The sequence below is a fragment of the Panthera onca genome, chromosome D3 (genome assembly GCF_046562875.1).
Source record: "Panthera onca isolate mPanOnc1 chromosome D3, mPanOnc1 haplotype 2, whole genome shotgun sequence".
Taxonomy (NCBI): Eukaryota; Metazoa; Chordata; class Mammalia; order Carnivora; family Felidae; genus Panthera; species Panthera onca.
This window is the reverse complement of record NC_138350.1, coordinates 92,716,213-92,736,353: the sequence shown is the minus strand read 5'-3', so window position 1 is coordinate 92,736,353 and position 20,141 is coordinate 92,716,213. Positions and strand designations below refer to the sequence as shown.

Below are 20,141 nucleotides of genomic sequence, written 5' to 3'. Positions count from 1 at the left end.
AATCATCTCTGAAGAACCCGGAGTAGAAAACAATACATAAGAGAACTGTGTTTAAAATATACTGGCTGTACAGGAATTGGACAAATTAATTTAACAATCTAAAAATCAAAAAATGATGCAAAGGTAGAAATGACTAATTTACTGCATTTAGGATTTTACTGTTTCGTTTGTCTTCTGCAGAGTTTTGAGACGATTTGCATCCCAATTCTCTTTTGAAATAGATACACTATATCTCAATTCTGGCAAAAAACAAAAACAAAAAACCCAAAAAGCCCTGGAAATTTACTTGGAGGAGAGAGAGGACGATGAGGCAGGAACAGCCCAAGTCTCAGCAGCTTTAGGAAGATGGGACTTGGTCACAAAAGTTCTGGATTCTCTCATGTGCTTTCCGGTAACAGACTTAGACTTTTTGGGAGATGTGGACACACTGAGACCAAGGGCCCGTCTTGGAAAGGACCCTGACGCCAGGGGCTGCCAGCCGGGAAGAGCCGCGTGGCCCCTGGCCCGTAGCTAAGGCCTGCTAGAACTATGGTAAAGCTCGCCTCTCACCCCGTGAGAGAACTCATTCTCGCGCCTTCTGAGCCCGACTGAAACCCAAGGTGATGAGTTCTGTACTCTGATTCTCCAAGAGGCCCCAACTGACCTCGTCCGGGCTGGCGGCCTGGTAGGTCCGGTTCCCGTCGCTGAAGTCCTGATCTGCCTCGGCGTACTCGGCCTCCCCGCCCACACCGGCTCGGGACTCGTACACAGGGCTCACGTTGTGGCACAGCGCGATGGCCTTCACCGCTTCGTGCACTCGGCTGCTGACACTTTTTCTGACTTTGGGAGCTGAAGACTGGGCTTTTCTCGGGGGCGTTGAACTGGCATTGTTTCCGCCAGCCTGGGACTGCATCTGGTAAAATACGGAATGTCATAAAGTTGAAAATACAATATAGTTGATGCTGGAGTTATTAGCATATGCTATTTTTATAAGCTAGTTAGCTAGGGATAGGAAAAGCAGCTTGGGGCGCCTGGGTGGCTCGGTCAAGTGTCCAACTCTTGATTTTGGCTCAGGTCATGGGATCGAGCCCCACACTGGGCTCTGTGCTGGGCCTGGAGCCTGCCTGAGATTCTCTCTCTCTCCCTCTACTCCTCTCCCCTGCTCATGTATATGTTCTCAATCTCTCTAAAATAAAATACCAAAAAGAAAAAGAAAGAAAGAAACAAAGAAAGAGGAAAGGAAGAAGAAAGAAAGAAAGAAAGAAAGAAAGAAAGAAAGAAAGAAAGAAAAAACAAAGAAAGAAGAAGAAAGGAAGGAAGGAAGGAAGAAACAAAGAAAGAGGAAAGAAAGAAAGAAAGAAAGAAAGGAAAGAAAGAAAGAAAGAAAGAAAGAAAGAAAGAAGAAAGAAGAAAGGAAGGGAGGAAGGAAGGAAGGAAGGAAGGAAGAAAGGAAGGAAGGAAGAAACAAAGAAAGAGGAAAGAAAGAAAGAAAGAAAGAAGAAACAAAGAAAGAAGAAAGGAAGGAAGAAACAAAGAAAGAGGAAAGAAAGAAAGAAAGAAAGAAGAAAGAAGCAAAGAAAGAAGGAAGGAAGGAAGGAAGGAAGGAAGGAGAAACAAAGAAAGAAGAAACAAAGAAAGAAGAAGGAAGGAAGGAAGGAAGGAAGGAAGGAAGAAAGGAAGAAAGAAGAAACAATGAAAGAAGAAAGAAAGAAAGAAAGAAAGAAAGAAGAAACAAAGAAAGAAGAAAGGAAGGAAGAAACAAAGAAAGAGGAAAGAAAGAAAGAAAGAAAGAAGAAAGAAGCAAAGAAAGAAGGAAGGAAGGAAGGAAGGAAGGAAGGAGAAACAAAGAAAGAAGAAACAAAGAAAGAAGAAGGAAGGAAGGAAGGAAGGAAGAAAGGAAGAAAGAAGAAACAATGAAAGAAGAAAGAAAGAAAGAAAGAAAGAAAGAAAGAAAGAAAGAAAGAAAGAAGAAAGAAGAAAGGAAGGGAGGAAGGGAGGAAGGGAGGAAGGGAGGAAGGGAGGAAGGGAGGAAGGGAGGAAGGAAGGAAGAAAAGTAGCTCGATTTGATTATGTGGTTTGACTCGGATTCCCTTCTACAGAACAGCTGTTACTACAGTTGTCATACATACCAAAATATTTGTTTCAATACTTAAAATCTGGGAGTTTCCTTTGACTAGATTCACTTGGGCCACGGCATTAACTTGCTGAGTCCTTACTAACTCATGCCGATCCTCCCTCTAACGATGGGGTACGCCGAGGAACAAACGGTAGACTCATAAGTGCTCTCACTTTTCTTTAAAAGTGCCGTATCTCAAGTGGTATAAAGCTAACAGCAGGAGGAAAATGCTTATGGATCTTCCTTTAATACGATAAGTTAATCCATCTCGTGACAGCCTCTGAAGTTAGGGTCTGATTTCGTGCCTAACAATCATTACACGCAATAAACACCGCGTTCGGAGGAAGCATGATCCCCGTGTCAGATTTCAAAATCGCGCTCTCTCGAGGTGACTCCCCATTTACACCGTGCTTGGCTCTTGTCGCACTCAGCCGTGTCCGGGGGAGCTCACCTTCGCCAGCGAGGCGGGCGGCTACTCACCGTCGCCCATCCTGGAGGAGGAGGAGGAGGAGGAGCACCCCCCCCCCCCCCCCCACCAACAGGACCTCAGACATTCCTCAGTTCAGTTCACAGCCGCTCGTGAGTCCTCCCGAGCCAGTGCGTCTCCCGCTCTCGGACGGCACGTGTAGAGCCGCTGAACCGTGAACATTCTGCCCATCAAATTACAGGGTCGTCTAATGAAGGCTTTGCCTGTTCGGCACAGCAGCTGGCACTCAGAGCCACATCTGCGTGCTGCTCCCGTGGCTGCGTCACAGCAGAGACCACGGCCGACTCCCCCTTATGAATTATGTCATGCTTATTGATGGCCGTATGATTTAATTTCACACAAATGCCATTAAAGATTATGCCCTCCGTCACCAAGTGCTGCCAGCGGGGAAACACAATCAGATTACGAAAGATCTGTTACGTTACACTGGACCTGGCAGACTATTATCATCTTAATAAAAAGACAGAATCTAAGGAATAAAATCAGTTTTACATGAAAAGTACTGTCTAACCAACGGATAGCTAACAAAAAAGATTTTTAAAAGAACTCTTACACGGAAATAAGTATTAAATATTTGTTGTTTTTATACAGTGACTTATCCTTTCTGCTTTTGATTCTTCTAGTAAAATAGCTTATTTGGAGCTATTAAAATCATACTAATGGATAATGTAAATTAGTTATTTTTTTAAAAAAAGATGTTCCCCGGTACTATTTCCAACTAGACAAAGATTACTAGAAGAGAAGTCTTTTTTCCTTTTCCTTCTTAGAATTTTCCTTCTGTTAATAAATATTCTAGGTTACACAATACTTAGCCACCCAGGTGGCTCAGTCAGTTAAGCGACCAACCCTTGATCTCAGCTCAGGTCATGATCTCGTGGTTCATGAGTTCAAGTCCCGCATAGATCCCCCTGCCTGGGATTCTCTCTCTCTTCCACTCTCTCTGCCCCTCCCCTGCTTGTGCTCTCTCTCTCTCAAAATAAATAAACACTCAGAATACTCTGTCTTGAAATGAGTGACGTCCAACTCAGTAAAGCGTTGGGTTTCCAGTTTGTACATGAGCTTGCGTAAGTGATCAGTACATACGATAAACTTACACGCATCATGGTTCTCATCTGACAGCATCTTGAAAGTAAAGTATACGATATTCTAGTAAGTGTTACAGAAGAAAGAGAAGGTTTTCACAAACTAAACGCAAGGCAGACAGTCCACTGGAATCTGGTCAGAGCAGAAAGCGCTCGGGGCAGGTGTGAGGAAGACAGGTCGGAAGCACGACGGTCAACACAGACGGTCCACAGCCTCCCAGAGGGCCCAGGGGAGCCTGTGGACACGTGAGCCCCTCGTCCTTGGTGGGCGGGAGACTTGGTCCTCTCCCTGACATACCACAGTGGCTGTTACTACGTGGTGACTAAACCCTACCAAAGACTGGCGAGGAGACAGAGAAGCAGCCTCGGAAGCGGTGACTGGTCCTCCACGGCGACCGCAGCCTTCAGTGCAAGGACCTTAAACAGACACCCCAGGGTTGTGAGGTGCGGTTACACAGAATCAGTGGGTCCACACGAGTGCAACACACACGCTACCTGGGAACAGTCTGTGGGAAGGAACCACGCAGCCTGAAAGAAACTCTGGAGAATGGTCTATGTCTGCCGTCCCTCCGCTCGTGATCTGTGATCTGTGCACGCACAGGGCCCCGTGGGCCCGACGTCGGGACCTGGAGCGTCAGGACCGTCCCAGGCCACACCACACGTGTGTCACTTGCAGATTCCGCCGCCTACAAAGTGTCGGGCAGGTGCTGTGACTACTGGGCTGCAACCTTGTGCGAAAGCAAGTAATTCCTATTCTCACCACCTCAGCTCCTGAGGCCCCGGTGAGAAGACGAGACTTAGGTCATGTGCCCCTCTCCCACAAAAACGTCCTTACGTAATCCAGATACAGACCACACACTTACAGATGGAATAACGTGATATCTGAGGATCACTACAAACACGGTGAAGGACAAGGGCTATGGATGAAACAAAACCCACTGTGCGTGGACACCTGCTGACGTGGACGACAGGGCGACGGGCTCACCACGGTACGGTGTGCCCACTGCTGTTTATTGAAAAGGCAAAAAAATATGAGAAAGTCTCATTAATTATGAAGGAAAACAGAGGGACTGTTAAGAAACACATCTGAGGGAGCACCCGGGGGGCTCAGTCAGTTAAGCACCCGACTTCAACTCAGGTCATCATCTCCCTGTCTGTGAGTTCGAGCCTCACGTCGGGCTCTGTGCTGACAGCTCGGAGCCCGGAGCCTGCTTCGGATTCAGTGTCTCCCTCTCGCTGCCCCTCCCCTGCTTGTGCTCTCTCTCTCTTTTTCTCAAAAATAAACAAACATTTAAAAAAATTTAAAAAATAGTAATAAAATAAAATAAGTCCAAAAACTGCTTCTTGATTTATAAATTAGAACCGAATGTTTTGGGACATTCAAAGAAGTCTGCCGACTTCTGCACGAATAGACACAACAGCTCAGGCTGGCTTCCACAGAACGCGTCCGCGCCGGGGCGCGTGAGCTCACCTGCGGGCACGGATTCCTGAGGTGGCCCTGGATCTCGTCCATCGTGTCTGCTCCATAAGACACAGTCCCCAGGTGCAGCCGCTTAAACACCATCTCGTTCTGGGTGAGGGTTCCTACGACAGGAGTGGCGAAGACGAAAATCAGTGCACACACAGGAGGCCAGCAGGCCGAACACAAGACTTCCCCACCCACGTTTCCACCCGCAGGTGGACGCTCTCCTCCCTGCTCAGGCCTCCCCTCAGCACGCTCTGGAATTCCAGCACCCAAACTGTCCTTCTGCCGAGGACCAGCGTCCGTCCTAGCTCCCTCCGCGGTGGCTGCCTGAAGACAGGGCACACTCCGCCTTTCAGTTCACGTGTGAGACCTGGCCCACATGTGAGTCCTGCACGTTCTGAGACAGGCAGGAAAGGGGAAGACGCGGCCGGTCTCCGGAGTTACACCTGAGGACGCCGCCTGAGAAAGACATCAGCCAGTCCCAAATCAGCAGGCCTACTGGTTTTTTAAAAACCCAATTTTGAAAAATTAGTTATTTTCCATTGAACAGAAACAGATGCATTTAACCCTTCGCGTCCATCTGTATCACGTGGGGCGAGAGCACGTGGGGAGGAAGGCACATATTCTCCCGAGCTGGGTCTCCGACCAGTGCCCTCCGCAGATGGGGAGGACCCTCCACAGAGACAGTCAGGGGTCACTCCTGGGGACTGCCGGTCCCCGTGTGCCCGCCACTAACGTGTGCCTGCGCACAAGTTAAGTACTTCACTCCCGGCGTGTGAGGAAGGCAGTCAGGAGAGCAGCACAGGTCAGGTTTATGAGACTTCCGGGGTCTGGCTTCCTATCAGAAACGTATACAGCCAAATACAGTGAGTAACCTCATGAAAGGCAGTGAGACAGAACATTATTTCAAAAACATGGTGAGTTTTCATTAAAAGTGACACATAAATGCACCTTGTTACACATCATGACTCTGAAAACCCCAAACTCTGTGAATATATATCACTTGACATAAAAATATACATAAAACATGTGCATATAATTTTTGCTTACTTGCTCTTGGGGACATGTGGACGCCTGTGAATGTGTTCGTCACGTGCTGCCATGACGTGCTGTCACACAGCCTCCCTGGGCTTTTCTGCACTCACTTCAAGGCACACGGAAGGATCACCCACGGGCTGAGGTCGTTATAAACGTGAATAGGAACAACCCCATTGCCGATCGGTGATAATGAAAGTCGGGCTTTCCACACGGCTACGAGACACCCACAAAATATTAACTGATTTTTGCCTTCTTTGGCACACGTGACATTGAAAACACGAAGCGTTTTCCTATCTACCCCCGACTCCACACACATGAGTGAGAACTAGCGTTCAAGACAAAATAGGTCATCCAACTCGAAACTCCCACCAGGACACGAAGGCCACTTGAACGTGACAGGTAAGAGGAAAGCCCGTGCTGCCCGTCACTGTGTCGGGGTGGCTCCGTCCGTCGTCCTGCACGAGTGGACACCATACAGCAGACCTTCATGCATTTCAGAGAGCAGCTACTCTTACGGGTGCTTGTCTTATAAACTTTGTCTTTAACCCTTTTAATACCTCGAATAAATGGAACCCAAGTTTCCTGAAGTCAAAATTATGTGAGAAGTACAGTTTTTGGGTTATGTCGTCATTAAATAGAATTAGCTTAAAACAGTGGCTTGCATTAAACAACGTAATTAAAAACAAGTCAGCCTCCAAATGAAATAAGGGAAGTTCTAGAAATGATTTCTATCAGAGATTTGAGATGAAAACGACAGTTCTCTTATCTGAAATCAAGACAATGAAATCATACGTTAATTCCTACGAGAATAAGCACAAAGTTCACCTCTATTACGTGTGCCTGGGTGAGTTCTCTGAAAAATCATTTAACGTTGCTCTAATAAAAAATGTTTTACTTATCAGACTGACACAATCAGAGAATTTCCTGTCGACATTTTTTTCTCTGATACACGCTGAACGTGAGACTGGTTTACAAAGGGCTGCGGTAATGAGGCAGTTCAGAAGCGGGACTGTGACGAGTAATTCTTCTCCTAACCCGACTTCTTACTAGCGATTCTATGTATGTGGCAAAGAGAAGGATACCATGGCCTGACAGTGCCATGGAGCATCTAGGAGTAATAGGAGTAAAGTATTATTTCTTTAGGTCTTTAAACCGCTAGATGCAAGTCACAGAAGACCCCAAGTAAAGAGATGCGTCTTCTCCTCCGCTCGCTGTCTTACGCCACAGGGACCGCGGGGACAGGCACTTGGGAGCGCGAGTTCGCTCCGCGCTGTTACTGTTTCTGTATTAATCGTTCACCCCTTCTTCTCTTTGTAAACACCGAAGTAAAATTGACATATACTATCTATTTCGGGGCCACTGTCTAGTGATTCAGTATTTTGCACTCCCCAAAAAATGATCTGCAAAAGTGCAGTTACCACCGGGCGCCATACGGAGTTACTACCAGACCACCGACCACGCTCCCCGTGCTGCACTTTTCGTCCCCGGGACGTACTTATTTTGTCACTGCAGGTCTGTCCCTCTTCATCCCCTTCACCTGTTTCACCCTCTGGCCACCACCTCTGTGTCTGGGGAGTCTGTTTCTCTATTGTCTGTTTAGATTACACACGTTTGAGTTTCTCTGACTTGTTTCCCTTGGCGTAATACCCTCTAGATCCACCCACACTGTCGCAAATGGCAAGGTTTCATCTTTATGGCTGAGTCGTATTGTATAGACACACATCTTCCTCACCATTCATCTGTCGGTGGACACTTGGGCTGTGCCCGTGTCCCGGCCACTGTAAATAACGCTGCTAGGAACACGGGGGTGCAGACGGCTTTCTGAATTCGTGTTCTTGTTTTCTTTGGATAAATGCCCAGAAGTGCGACTACTGATCACATGGTAGTTCTACTTTAAAGTTTTGAGGAACCTCCACACGGTTCTCCAGAGTGGCTGCACCAGTTGGCATTCCCACCAACAGTACGAGAGGGTTCCCGTTTCTCCACATCCTCAGCAACATCTGTTGTTTCCTGAGTTGTTGATTTCAGCCATTCTGATGGGTGTGAGGCGGTATCTCATCGTGGTTTTGATTTGTGTTTTGTTGATGACTGACGTGGGGCATCTTTTCATGTGTCTGTTGGCCAGGTGTGTGTCTTCTTTGAGAAATGTCTATTCGTGTCTTCTGCCCATTTAAAAAAAATTTTTTTTAATGTTTTTATTTATTTTTGAGACACAGGGAGACAGACCATGAGCAGGGGAGGGGCAGAGAGAGAGGGAGTCACAGAATCTGAAGCGGGCTCCAGGCTCTAAGCTGTCAGCACAGAGCCCGACGCGGGGCTCGAACTCACGGGCCGTGAGATCATGACCTGAGCCGAAGTCGGACACTCAACCGATTGAGCCACCCAGGCGCCCCTGCCCATTAAAAAAAAATTTTTTTGACGCTAAGTTGTCTAAGTTCTTTACATATTTGTGGATATTAACCCCTGTGAGACGGTTGATGTGAAAATATCTCCTCCCATTCAGTAGCTGCTCTTTCGTTTTGTTGGCAGTTTCCTTCATTGTGCAGAAGCTTTTCACTTTGATGAAATCCCATTGGTCTATTTGAGTTTTTGTTGCCCTTTCCTGGGGAGACAGATCCAAACAAATGTTGCTAAGGCCAAGGTCAAAGAGATTACGGCCTGTGTTTTCCTCTAGAACTTTTGCAGTTTCTGGTCTTTAGTTCTGTGCTAGTTTTGTGGGTATAAGAAAAAGGTCCAGTACTTTCTTCTGCACGAGGCTGTTACTGCAGAGACAGTCTCTTCCCCATCCTGTGTTCTCGTCTCCTTCGTTGGACATTAGCTGCCTGCCATTCATGTGCGTGGGTGTTTTTGGCTCTTGACTGTTCCACTGGTCTGTTCTGTGCCGCGCCGCTAGGACTGTGGCTTTGCTGGCCTTTTAGAGTTTAAGGCGCCGCCATTTCCCGATCTTGTAGCGCCCAGCTCCTCCCACTCTTCCTCTAGGATGGTTGTTCTGTGCTCTGGATGCACAGCACGGCCTTGGACTCCCCTTCCCCCAACCGGAACACACGGACCCCCATCCCCACCTGGCCTCCCCTTCTCCCCACTGGGCTACATGGACCCCCCCCCCATCAACCCTGGCCTACCCTCCCCCAACCGGTCCACATGGACCCGCCCCCATGCCCCCTGGCCTCCCCTTCTCCCCACTGGGCCACATGGACCCCCCATCCCCGCTGGCCTCCCTTCCCCCAACCGGTCCACATGGAACCCTCCCATCCCCCCCGGCCTCTCCCTCTCCCCACTGGTCCACATCCCCCCCCATCCCCCCTGGCCTCCCCTTCCCCCGACGGGTCCACGCCATCCTCACCAGACACACTCCTCCCACATCAGCCACAGGCTCCGGTGGCCGCACGGCCTCAAGATGCAGCCACCGTTCCCCAAACACCATCAACCCTCACATTCCCATCGATTTCTAACACACTTGGCATTCATTTATGCGTCTGGCAAAAAACTCTCTTAAAGGCATCGCTGCGCACTGGGTCTTGGAGGCTGACGGATCAGGGTGTGCGCCCTGTTTGTTCCCTGTGGGCCAAGGAACGTCACACCTCAGTGTGTCTGCAAATAAGGACGAGACCACGTACCTTGCCCAGCTGTGGCACAGGGTGAGTAAGATCATGTACGAAGAGCCCGAAGCACGAGGACTGGGGGTCCCTTTGCTCAAGAACCCTGCGGTGCAAAGGCAGAGAGAAGAGCACAGAGCAGGTCTGTTCCCAGGGGACGCTGAGCACGGTGGGCAGACGTGCGGGGTCTGCGGCCACAGCCGCTGGAGGAGGATGGCAGTGAGGGCTGCAGAACTGATGAGTGTCCCGTCACCGAGGGCATCCAGGGCCTGACTTAGTTCTGGGGACTCCCGCGTGGGTCACAGTGACTGATCAGCACAGTGGTGGTGACGGTGGAGGACAAAGTCGAGGAAGGTCTAGGAGACCAGGGACGTGGTGGTGGGGCTGGAGACAGAGAAGAGGGTGCAAATCCAGAGGCTGGAGAGGCCGGGAGTTTGCTCGGGGATCTGGGCTCCGCAGGGCTGGCGGGGAGGGGGCCCGGCATGCCCGGGGGCTGTGCTCTGGCAATGGTGTCCCCGTCCCGAGTTCCCCAGCACGGAGCGGCGGGGCCCGCCGTACTGTGCCTCCTACCCCTTCAAGCTTTGGGCACATGCACACGGCAGGGCTCCACAGAAGCCACAGACCCTTCGCTCGTGGTTTTAAAGGTGTCAGCCAGCCGGACGCCCCTTGCCACAGCCTGCCGAGCGGCCAGGGCAAGCACTGTCCCCGCTCCAGGCAGAAGTAAATACGGCACAAAGGAAGTGGACCAGCCGCATACGGTCAGACCGTTGGTACGTTAGTGAGACAAGACCTCAGATCCTGAGATGACAAATTCTGTCTTCCACGTGTCAACCTGCCTCAGTCCGACGGCTGCTAGCTAGCAACCAGATTCCGTGCCGCGCTAACTTGTGTCGAGGGGGATGAGGCTTCGTTCAAAGACCAGATTCAGTTAAGGTTACAATGCATTTCAGGAAACAGAGCAGATCAAATTATACTGTAGGAGAAAGTATCAGTCATTTCTAGAAAGATCTTTTGGGCTGCGTTTGGTACGTTTCAACAGGTTTTCAAACTGTCAAGAACAATCACAACATTTAACGCACTCACGTCACAGTGAATGGGAAAAATACCCCATTCGTCCAACGCCGGCAACTCCGGTGGCGGGACAGACACACGGCCTGAAACCCGGTCACGGAAGCGAGAGGGCGTCTGGGAGAAATATGGCCGCACGCGCAGAGCAAACACGCCGGCAGAACAGGCACCGACGCAAGCTGCTGCTTCTGTCACACGCCCTCTGCGACCCCCGGGCCCCCTGAGCTCAGCCCGGACCGTCCTCCCAGGACACAGTCTCTGCCGTGCGGGGCGGACCCTCCAGCTGGAACGCTCCACGGTCTGACACCGAGCTCTGCAAGTCCGCTGTTTTCACAAACGTCACCTCCCTTGATCCTCAGAGGAGCACAGACCGGTGGGAGCAGTGCGCATCCCTGCTGCTGGAATCGAGGGGCCTGTGTTTGTATCCGGGGTACCCGAAACGCTAGAGGAGCACAGGACGAGGGTTCTAGAGCTTCAAAAGTTAACGACTGCCAGGTACACGAGTGCAATGACAGGAGAAAGTAGCGAATGTGCTTTTCCCAAGGACTTTGCAGTTACGGGGACGCACGCTCCCCCGCAAAGGCCAAGGGACGTCGTGGTTTTGGGGACGCGCACTCCCCCGCAAACACAGGTGGTGTTTCTCGCCGGGGGCAGCAGTCTTAGCGAAGACCTTTCCCAGATGTGGCAGCCCGAGTAAGGGTGGCTGGGTTCTGTTCCGACTGACTTTGAAAGGACCATGGATTCACAGAAGGCTGCACACATACACAGAGGGGGCCCCCCGTGCCCGCCACCCGGCACCCCCTCACCACGGGCTGCTCTGCTACACCGAGAGGCGCAGCCCTGGCGGTGCACGTGGCTCCGCGTCACCATCGCGTGTGGGTCTGCGCCAGCACCTCCCTCGCCTGCGGCCGCGTCCACCCCTCCCCCGTCCCTGCCCCGGCTCAGCGCGTCAGGTCTCCATCTGCCGGACCGGGAGCTGGGCCATCTCCGGATGGCCGGGCAAGGGTGCAAGTCTAGGGTCCCCACTGGACCCTCGGGGCAGAGGGTGGGGCCACAGATCCTTCGTCAGCTTTACTGACACAACGGAATTTAACGCTGCAAGTCGGAGGTGTACGACAGGCCAACCGGACACACTGACACGCGGCATGCGACGGCCGAGGGCGCGCTGGCCGGCCCCTCCATCTGGCACGTCATGGGGCCACACCCGCTGCACTGACACGCACACCTTCTTGGAAGGGCTGGAACGGAAGCGTAGGAGGCCCCCGTCCCACCAGCTGGTCCTGCGGCTCGTCGTGCCGCTGGCATTTCTGCACCGCTGGCTTCTCCAGCACCCGGGCTGCGGCCGGAGGCAGACCAGCAGGGAACTGAGCGCCGTCACTCCTGGGGTCCCAGGGGCCCTGCGAGCCTGCCTGCTTCCCTCCGCGCTCACAGTCCCCCTGTGTGCGTTCCATACGTCACATCAGCAGGAGGAACGGGGAGAAGTGCATCCGCTCCCCTGTTCCGGAACTGGAGGCTCTAGGTTTTATTGGAACACACTGTAAAGGCTCACTTCACCCTCTAACACTCTGGGATCGCCTAGTTCGGTATGGAAGCTCTCCTAATCTTTCCTACAATCACAGGACACTGACAGAGACAGGGACACGTTTATAAACTACTTTCTCACGTGGCAACACACAGGAGTATGGAATCTGCACGGGGTGTACCATAAACTCACTGTAACATACCACATTCTGTCGGGCGATTCTCCCAAGCATGGATACTCAGACGGTTTACAATTTTTGCTATAAAAACGTGATTTCTGTGGGGTAGATTCTTCAAGATGAGATTTCAGAGAGCACAGTCTGAATTTACACATAGTGCCACACATGTGTCCCCGGGTTACACTGGTCACAGTGCCCACCGCCAACACAGCATGCTCAGCCATGGCATCGACAGGCTTCAGGTCATAATCACAGAGGTGTTCAGAGGCACTAGCCGTAAATTACGTTCTTAAGTTGTAATTTTAGACATTCACTTACCTAGTGATAAATTAACTTTTATACCTGTTTCCTAATTTAAAAAAAATATTAAGTTCTATTCACATATAACTGGCTAATGCTCATGTACTTAAAGAAGTCTCGAGATTACACGTTGTTACAATAAAACATTTTGTTTTCCCATGCTGACTTTTCTTTGAAGATCACATCTGTTTTACATCAAGGCAGTAGCGTGGGGGGGACTGGTACTTGTCAGCTGTCCAAGATGCCCACGAGGTTAGGTCTCCTGCCCCACGGCCTCGGACCAGCAGGATGTGGACGCTGCATTCGGGCCGGGTGGCTCAGCGTCTAACTGTGTGCACCCAGCAGACCTGGGAGATCTTAAGTCCCCAAGCCCAAGTCACAGCCCCGTATCGCCTGAATCAGAGCACCCGAGAAGAAAGCCGGTCACAAGATCCGAAGTCTGGGGACCACTCTCTCCACAAGAGAATGCTGGCTGCATGCAGCGTATGGAGCGAGGGAAAGGATCAACTTTGGAGAATTAACTGGAACGTAAGCCCACGTCTCTGCGCCTTGGCGTTTGGACACAACACTTCTGGCGACCCACCCAGTTGACTGCAAGCCTTTCCCTTCAAAGTTAAACGCTCTGCCAACGGATCAGGGCCAACGACCGCACAAAGCAAGTTCAACGACGGTGCCTGAACGCGTTCCATCCCCTCCAGACGTATCTCCGTGGTCGTCTCAACTGTACTATACTTCGGAGAATATCCCCTTCTCCATTTTCCACGTATCCAATAAAAGGAAAAAGGAACTGCAATACGCGAATGTCGCTGTTATCAGCAAGGCAACACAACACCGCCGACCAGAAGCATCCCGCCGTAGCCCGGACGGGAGGAAGCCACCACAGCCAACGGCCAGCTTGTCTGGGGGCACGTATGCACGTGCTCAACTCACAATGCCCAGGCAGCAGGTGGACGGGGCAAACGAGTGCCAATTCCTGCCATCTGGACGATGCGAGGAATACAAAAAGTGCTTAAAGGTGAACTATGACAAAGGAACCCAAGTCCCTCAGCCGCGTAAATCTCCTACACGGCACACGCCGGTCACTCGGAGAAACCTGCACAGTTTGTTCTGAACGCCCCCTCACCAAAAATACGCAAAGATGAGGAACAGGGCTCTGGGGCGTGAACGAGGACGTGTGCCCAGGGCACGGGTCTCAGTGCCGTCCCGCGCACCGTCCCCCCGACACTGGCTCCTTTGTGGGGGACGTTCCACTCAGCAGGGAAAACACCGATGGGAGAAGCACAGCCGTGCAGGGAGGCCTGGGTCGGGAGCCCGGGACACGCCCTTACTGGCGTCTGGAAGCTTGTGCACCTGACGGTGGAGACATCTCTGCTCTTCACACGCGTGGCCCTTGTGTCTCGGGCCATCAATCTTTGCTTCGTGACTGCAAAGCTGGAAACAATTCCGAGGTCCGTGGATTTAAATACAGCGTTAGATGTAATGACTGAATGACAGTTTGGTTTCATCAAGGCGAAATATGGCCAAGCATCTGATTCAGCAACATTCTGTCCTTCATTAAACTAGCTGTGATATATTTTAGAGTACAACAAACTCCTCTATTAGGAGCATTTACCGCGAAAAATCAAATGAAGACAACGACCGACCTGCCGGGTCCAAACCCCTGGTTTCCTACACGATGAAAACGGGGTTCGACTACTGGCGGGGGACACAACAGGTGATGGCGGCATAAACTACGAGGCATCCCCAAGCGTGACGCTCCACGCGGACAGCAAGTATTTTCCACAACCAAAGGCACATCATGACCACCGCTCCACTCACAGACTATTTCTGGACAGTGAATCTGGGGCTGAAGAGTGACTGCTATTTTAACGGGCTGCTTTAGCTACTTGTCCCCAGTTAGCCTGGTGACAGCGTTTCAAGTTCTGGGACCCCGACACCACCTGTGCCGTCACACTCTGCTTCTTGCTGTTTAGAGAAACCTCTAGAGGAACGTGCCCAGATCCCTTGAAAATATGGGAGCCCACATCATTCCCACAGACACATACAAGCAGATGCTGGAGTAGTAAATATATTGTTGGATTTTAAAATTTAGCGTAGGGGCGCCTGGGGGGCGCCGTCGGTTAAGTGTCTGACCTCGGCTCAGGTCATGATCTCGCGGTTCGTGAGTTCGAGCCTCGCGTCGGGCTCTGTGCTGATGGCTCAGAGCCTGGAGCCTGTTTCCGATTCTGTGTCTCCCTCTCTCTCTGCCCCTCCCCCACTTGCACTCTGTCTCTCTGTTTCTCAAAAATGAATACACATTAAAAAAACTTAAAAAATAAAATAAACTAAAATTTAGTTTAAAATAATTAAAAGATAACTTAAATCCAGATTTGAACTGCTTCTTTCTCCTTTTGGGTTATGTTTATAACCCAAATGTTACACTGAGGCAAATACCTAAAAGCTCTTTATTCTGGTGCTTAACATAGCCAAGGAGAACGAAACAGAAAATAAATTGAGAAGCTTCTGAAAGCAACCAGTTTAAAAGAATGGTCATGTTAGAGCTTCCATACAGGTCTGTGATCCACGCTGAGCCGATTTCCGTGTGGTGTGAGGCAGGGGTCCCAGATATTCTCCTGCACGCGGCCGTGTGGTTTCTCCCAGCACGGCCTGCGGAAGGCGCCATTCATCCCCCAGTGTATCGAGGCAGCCTTGCTGAAAGCCAGTTGCCGGTGTCAGGCTGATGTCCGGAGTCTCGATTCCATTCCCTTGATCCCGACGTCTGCCCTCACACGCAGCACCACCCTGTCTGACCCCTACCTCCTGGTGGCAGGCTCTGTGATGAGGAACTGTGGAGTCCCCCGGTTTGCTCTTTTCCCAAGACCGCTGACACCACTCTGCGTCCCCTGCACTTCCACAGGGGTTGTAGGGTCGGCCTGTCAATTCCCACGAAGGCGGCAGTTGGGACTGAAAGGGACTCTGTAGAGTGCATGAATCAATTTGGGGAATCCTGCTGCTATCGTAACACTATAAGGCACCGACTTTATTTTTTGATGCCATTGTAAATGGAATTGTTTTCTTAATTCTATTTTGGGATAGTTCACTGCTAGCGTGTAGAAATACAGTTCGTTTTTGTGTATTCGTCTTGTATTTTAAACCTTACTAAACTCATTTATCGATCCTAACAGACCTTTAGGGGATTCCCTAGGATTTTCTGTGTAAAGACCATGCCACACACGAGTTTTACTCCCCTTTATAGTGTGGATGCCTTTTTCTTTTCCTCGCCTACCTGCCCTGGCTCGAGCCTTGAATGGACGCAGCGGCATTCTTCCTGACAGACAGAAAGCAGAAACCACTCCGATGTCCTTCAAAGGACAGGTGGGTGAATAGAACGTGGTCGACCCGCACGACTGAGTATTACCCTGCAATGAAGTACGAACAGATGCGACAACGTGGCTGAACGTGGAAAGCGCTATGCTGAGCGAAAGAAGCCAGACACAAAAAGCCACACAGCGTGTGTCCATCCATGTGAGAAATCCAGAACAGTCAGGCTGATGAGGCAGAAGGTCGTCAGAGGTGACGGAGGGCTGAGTGCGGGAAGGGGAAGTGTGGGGGCTGCCGGTGCGTATCAGGTGGCTTTGCGAGGGACAAAAGCGTCCTAGGCTACGACTGCAGTGACGGTTGCCCAGCAGCTGTGCCAAATGCTGAGAGTAGCCTGCCCTGGGGACCTGTCGTCGGAGTCAAACGCCGGGTGGTGACGCATCCTGCCCCTGGTATGACTTCCTAGTGCTAATAACTCATGTTTTAAGGAGGCTGTAACTGATGTATTCAAACAGACGACTATCATTTCATCAAACAATGAAATATTTGGCTGTTATTTTGCCATCTGAGTAAATACGTTCACATCTTGTTGCATTAAAGACATTCCTTTATGTGAAAGGCACATTTTAAAGTTCAGTTGTGTTTTGTTTCTGAAATGCTGAGCAGGGAATTCAGGGCTGGTTTCAGACTTTCTATGCCCTTTCAAACAGCAGGAAAGTCTAGGGTTCAATCAGTTATTAAAAGAGTAGGGGGGAGAGCACCCGGGTGGCTCAGTCGGTCAGGCGTCCAACTCTTGGTTTCGGCTCAGGTCGTGACCTCACGGCTTGGGACTTCAAGCCCCTTAGCGGGCTCTGTCAGCACAGAGCCTGCTTGAGATTCTCCCTGTCCTCTCTCTCTGCCCCTACACCGCTTGCACTCACTCTCAAATAAACTTAAAAAAAAACAAAAAAAGAGTCGGTGACGCAAAATTATTTTTCAAGTCAAACAATTTTCATGGTTTCAACCAGTTGATAGTTTTGGCAATTTCTGTCATCTTAATACAACACATGTTAGTATGTCCCAAATCTGCAGCTTTGTCAGCAGGAGGGGCCGGCAACGGGAGGGGCAGACAGAAGCCACCGGAGGGCTTCCCAGTGACCTGGCATTCTGATGGCGCCAGGGACAGAAAGTATCTTCTGAGAAGAGGTCTGTGATTCCTGGAAAGCGGGAGAGGTGTAGCCCCTTACTAAGGCAGACGGTCTGGAGTACGAGGAGCACAGCAGGCAAAGAGGGTGTTAGCTTCTAAGGGAAGAGTCCTGCGGGCGCCCACCTCAGGGCGTCGACAGATGCGATCCAGAACCGCCCAGGGGAGACGTCCCTGGAGAGGCAGACGCGAAGCTTTCAGGTCAACTGTTCCCGGGCTGGGATGCGGCCTCACCCCGGATCTGCTGTAGGAGAGCGAGGGTGGTGGCCCGTGGACTTCCCTGTGAAGGGCCTAGCTGGGCGGACCTTACAAAGAAGGAAGGGAAACAAAACTCGGAAGTGATTAAGACTCAGTTACCACACCGTCGAGTACGCGTCGATTCTTCAAAGCGTCGCACATATCGAACTCGAGTCCCACACTGTACCTGCTGTAAACAGGGCTTTCCGTCAAGCGGTCACGATAACCGGGACTGTACGTGTCTGCTCGAGCGCCGCGTGTGTCCGCGTGCCCAGGGGCGCACGCTGCAAACTGCGGGCAGGCGCGTGCGCCGAGCATCCCCGTACTGGTCAGACGCTCCACCCTGTGAAAGCCGAGGCCGGGCTGTCGTCCTTGGGCAGGAGAGCGCCGTCCCCTGGCTCCCAGGACATTCGCGCCCGCTCGTAAATCTCACGCGTGCCACACTCCGCTGCTGCCACCCGCCACAGACCAGGCGGCCTTCGGAGCAGGAACGCAGGGCACGCAGGGCACGCAGGGCAACGGGTGCTGGGACCCCCGCGTGCCTCCCGAAGAACCTGTCGTATCGGGGGGTGTTTTGGGAAAGCTCTGTTCTACGTCAAGATCAGAACCCCAACAAGGGACTAAGGTCCCGCTTTAAGAGGCTGCAGCCTGGCTGGAGCTGAGCCTACCGAGCCCTCCGCGGTCCGGTCGCACGAGCGGTGGCGCTGTCCAGAGCGGGGACGGTGGCCTCACTGTGGCCAGTACCCACGACCCGTCCCGGGGTCCAGCGCATGCCTGGTGTTCCCTGTCGGTGTCTGCATCCCGGCAGCTAACAGATGTCTGCTCTCGTCGAGCGAACTGCTTCACATTTCACGCACCGGCGGCCGCACACATGTCACTATGGCAACATCACTAATTTCAGATCTTACCGGAAACGTGCACTCTAATCACAGCTAATTACACCGCACTGCTCTCCCGTCCACGGGAAGGGAGCGGGAACGCAATCACGGGGACTGCATTTTCCGTTCGGCTGTGGCCAACGACGCGCGGTGTGATGGACGCTTCCCGTCAGAACGCTCGTCGACCGAGCCCAAGCCTGGTCCCGGTCACGCCGAGCGCCGCCTCCCGGCTACGTTGGCGCCTCTCGGTTCCGGTTGCCCCTCACACCACAGCTTGGTCGCAATCACGCGGGCGGACCGTGTCTGCAAACTCACACCCCGGATTCTCCGCAGCCACCCACCATGACTGCTAAGCCCCGGCCGACTTCGGGTCAACCTAGTCCCACGACAGAGGAAGGAACGAAGAGCAGCCTACTGGCCGCAGGGGGGCGCTGCAGGCAGAGGGTGGGCCGGCAGGTTCTGGAAGGCGAGCAAGGCCGCACTGCCCTCGCCTCCCCTGCGTAACGCCCACCACAAAACCTGCCTGGCCAACAACACGGGGCTTTGCCCGGAAGGCCGGCGTCTGCCCGAGGCCACACGGTGCCCAGCGGCGAGGGCTCAAGCCCCCGTGTGCCAGTGCCCCCATCCGCCTGTGTGACAAGCACGTTTAGTCACAGCGAGGACAGTGCCGTGTCTGCGATGTGCCCGCAGCCATGACGGGACTCCACACCTTGTCCCCCATTTCCGTCACCTGCGACTGGGGCCGCGTGGACTTGACACACGGCCCGGGACAAGGACAGTGCACGGCTGTCACCGCGTGTGCCACACAGACGTGCTCAGTAAGTGGTGTCCACCTTGTGGTTACCGACAAAGGTTCTGAGAAAGGTCGAGACCGAAAACTTTTAAATCCAAAAAATGTCTCAAGCTCCACGTCTTCAAAACAGGAAGTGACGGCGGGAGTCCCCTCCCATGACCTCTGGTACAAAAAGGCCTTCGGAGGATGAAATGCAGAAGATTTTTTCAAGTTTATTTCATGAGCAGGGGAGGGGAAAAGAGAGAGAACCCCAAGCAGGACCTACACCCTCAGTGCAGAGACCCAGGCGGGGCTCGAACACGTGAACCGTGAGACCGTGACCTGAGCCGATGTCACACGCTTAACCGACTGAGCCCCCCAGGCACCTCTCACTAACGTGCTTTATGTAATTTTTTGTAATTCTTTTTAAAGCTCAGGAGCCCAGATTACTTATTTTTGCTTTTTAAACTTTTTTAAACATTTGTATTTATTTTTGAGGGAGACACAGCATAAGCGGGGGAGGGGCAGAGAGACAGGGAGACACGAGATCTGAACGAAGCAGGCTCCAGGCTCTGAGCCATCAGCACAAAGCCCGATGCGGGGCTCGAGCTCACAAACCGTGAGATCATGACCTGAGCCCAAGTCAGCTCCCCTACCTACTGTGCCACCCGGGAGCCCCATAATGCTCCATAACTTCTACGCTGTAGCAGTGACTGCTTTTCTGGTGTTACACTGTTCGGTTTTGTTTTCCAAAACGACGCCGTGAACCACCTTACGTCGTCTCCTGTCTCAGACACGCAGCTGCTTCCCGAGAGGCGGTGTTGTGCGGAGCCTGCCCAGACGAGTGCCCAGCAGGTAACACTCCCACCCGCGGCGGAGAGGAGGCCCGACACGGTGTGCCCCTCACAGGTCAGGGGTCTTCACGTTGGGGACAAGCCACGTC

General features: G+C 52.0%; 1 protein-coding gene across 10 annotated transcripts in view; it reads right to left on the bottom strand.

The window, feature by feature from the left end:
* The window catches only part of ATP9B (ATPase phospholipid transporting 9B), a 254,753-nt gene that overhangs the window by 46,957 nt on the left and 187,655 nt on the right, over positions 1 to 20,141 (bottom strand). For all 10 annotated transcript variants that reach the window (XM_060611871.3, XM_060611868.3, XM_078435112.2 and 7 more), the window contains 2 exons: positions 5,136 to 5,248; positions 644 to 892 (listed from right to left, as the gene is read on the bottom strand). In XM_060611871.3, the coding sequence (XP_060467854.1) occupies positions 644 to 892; positions 5,136 to 5,248 (362 nt within the window). The remainder of the gene's footprint in view (positions 1 to 643; positions 893 to 5,135; positions 5,249 to 20,141) is intronic.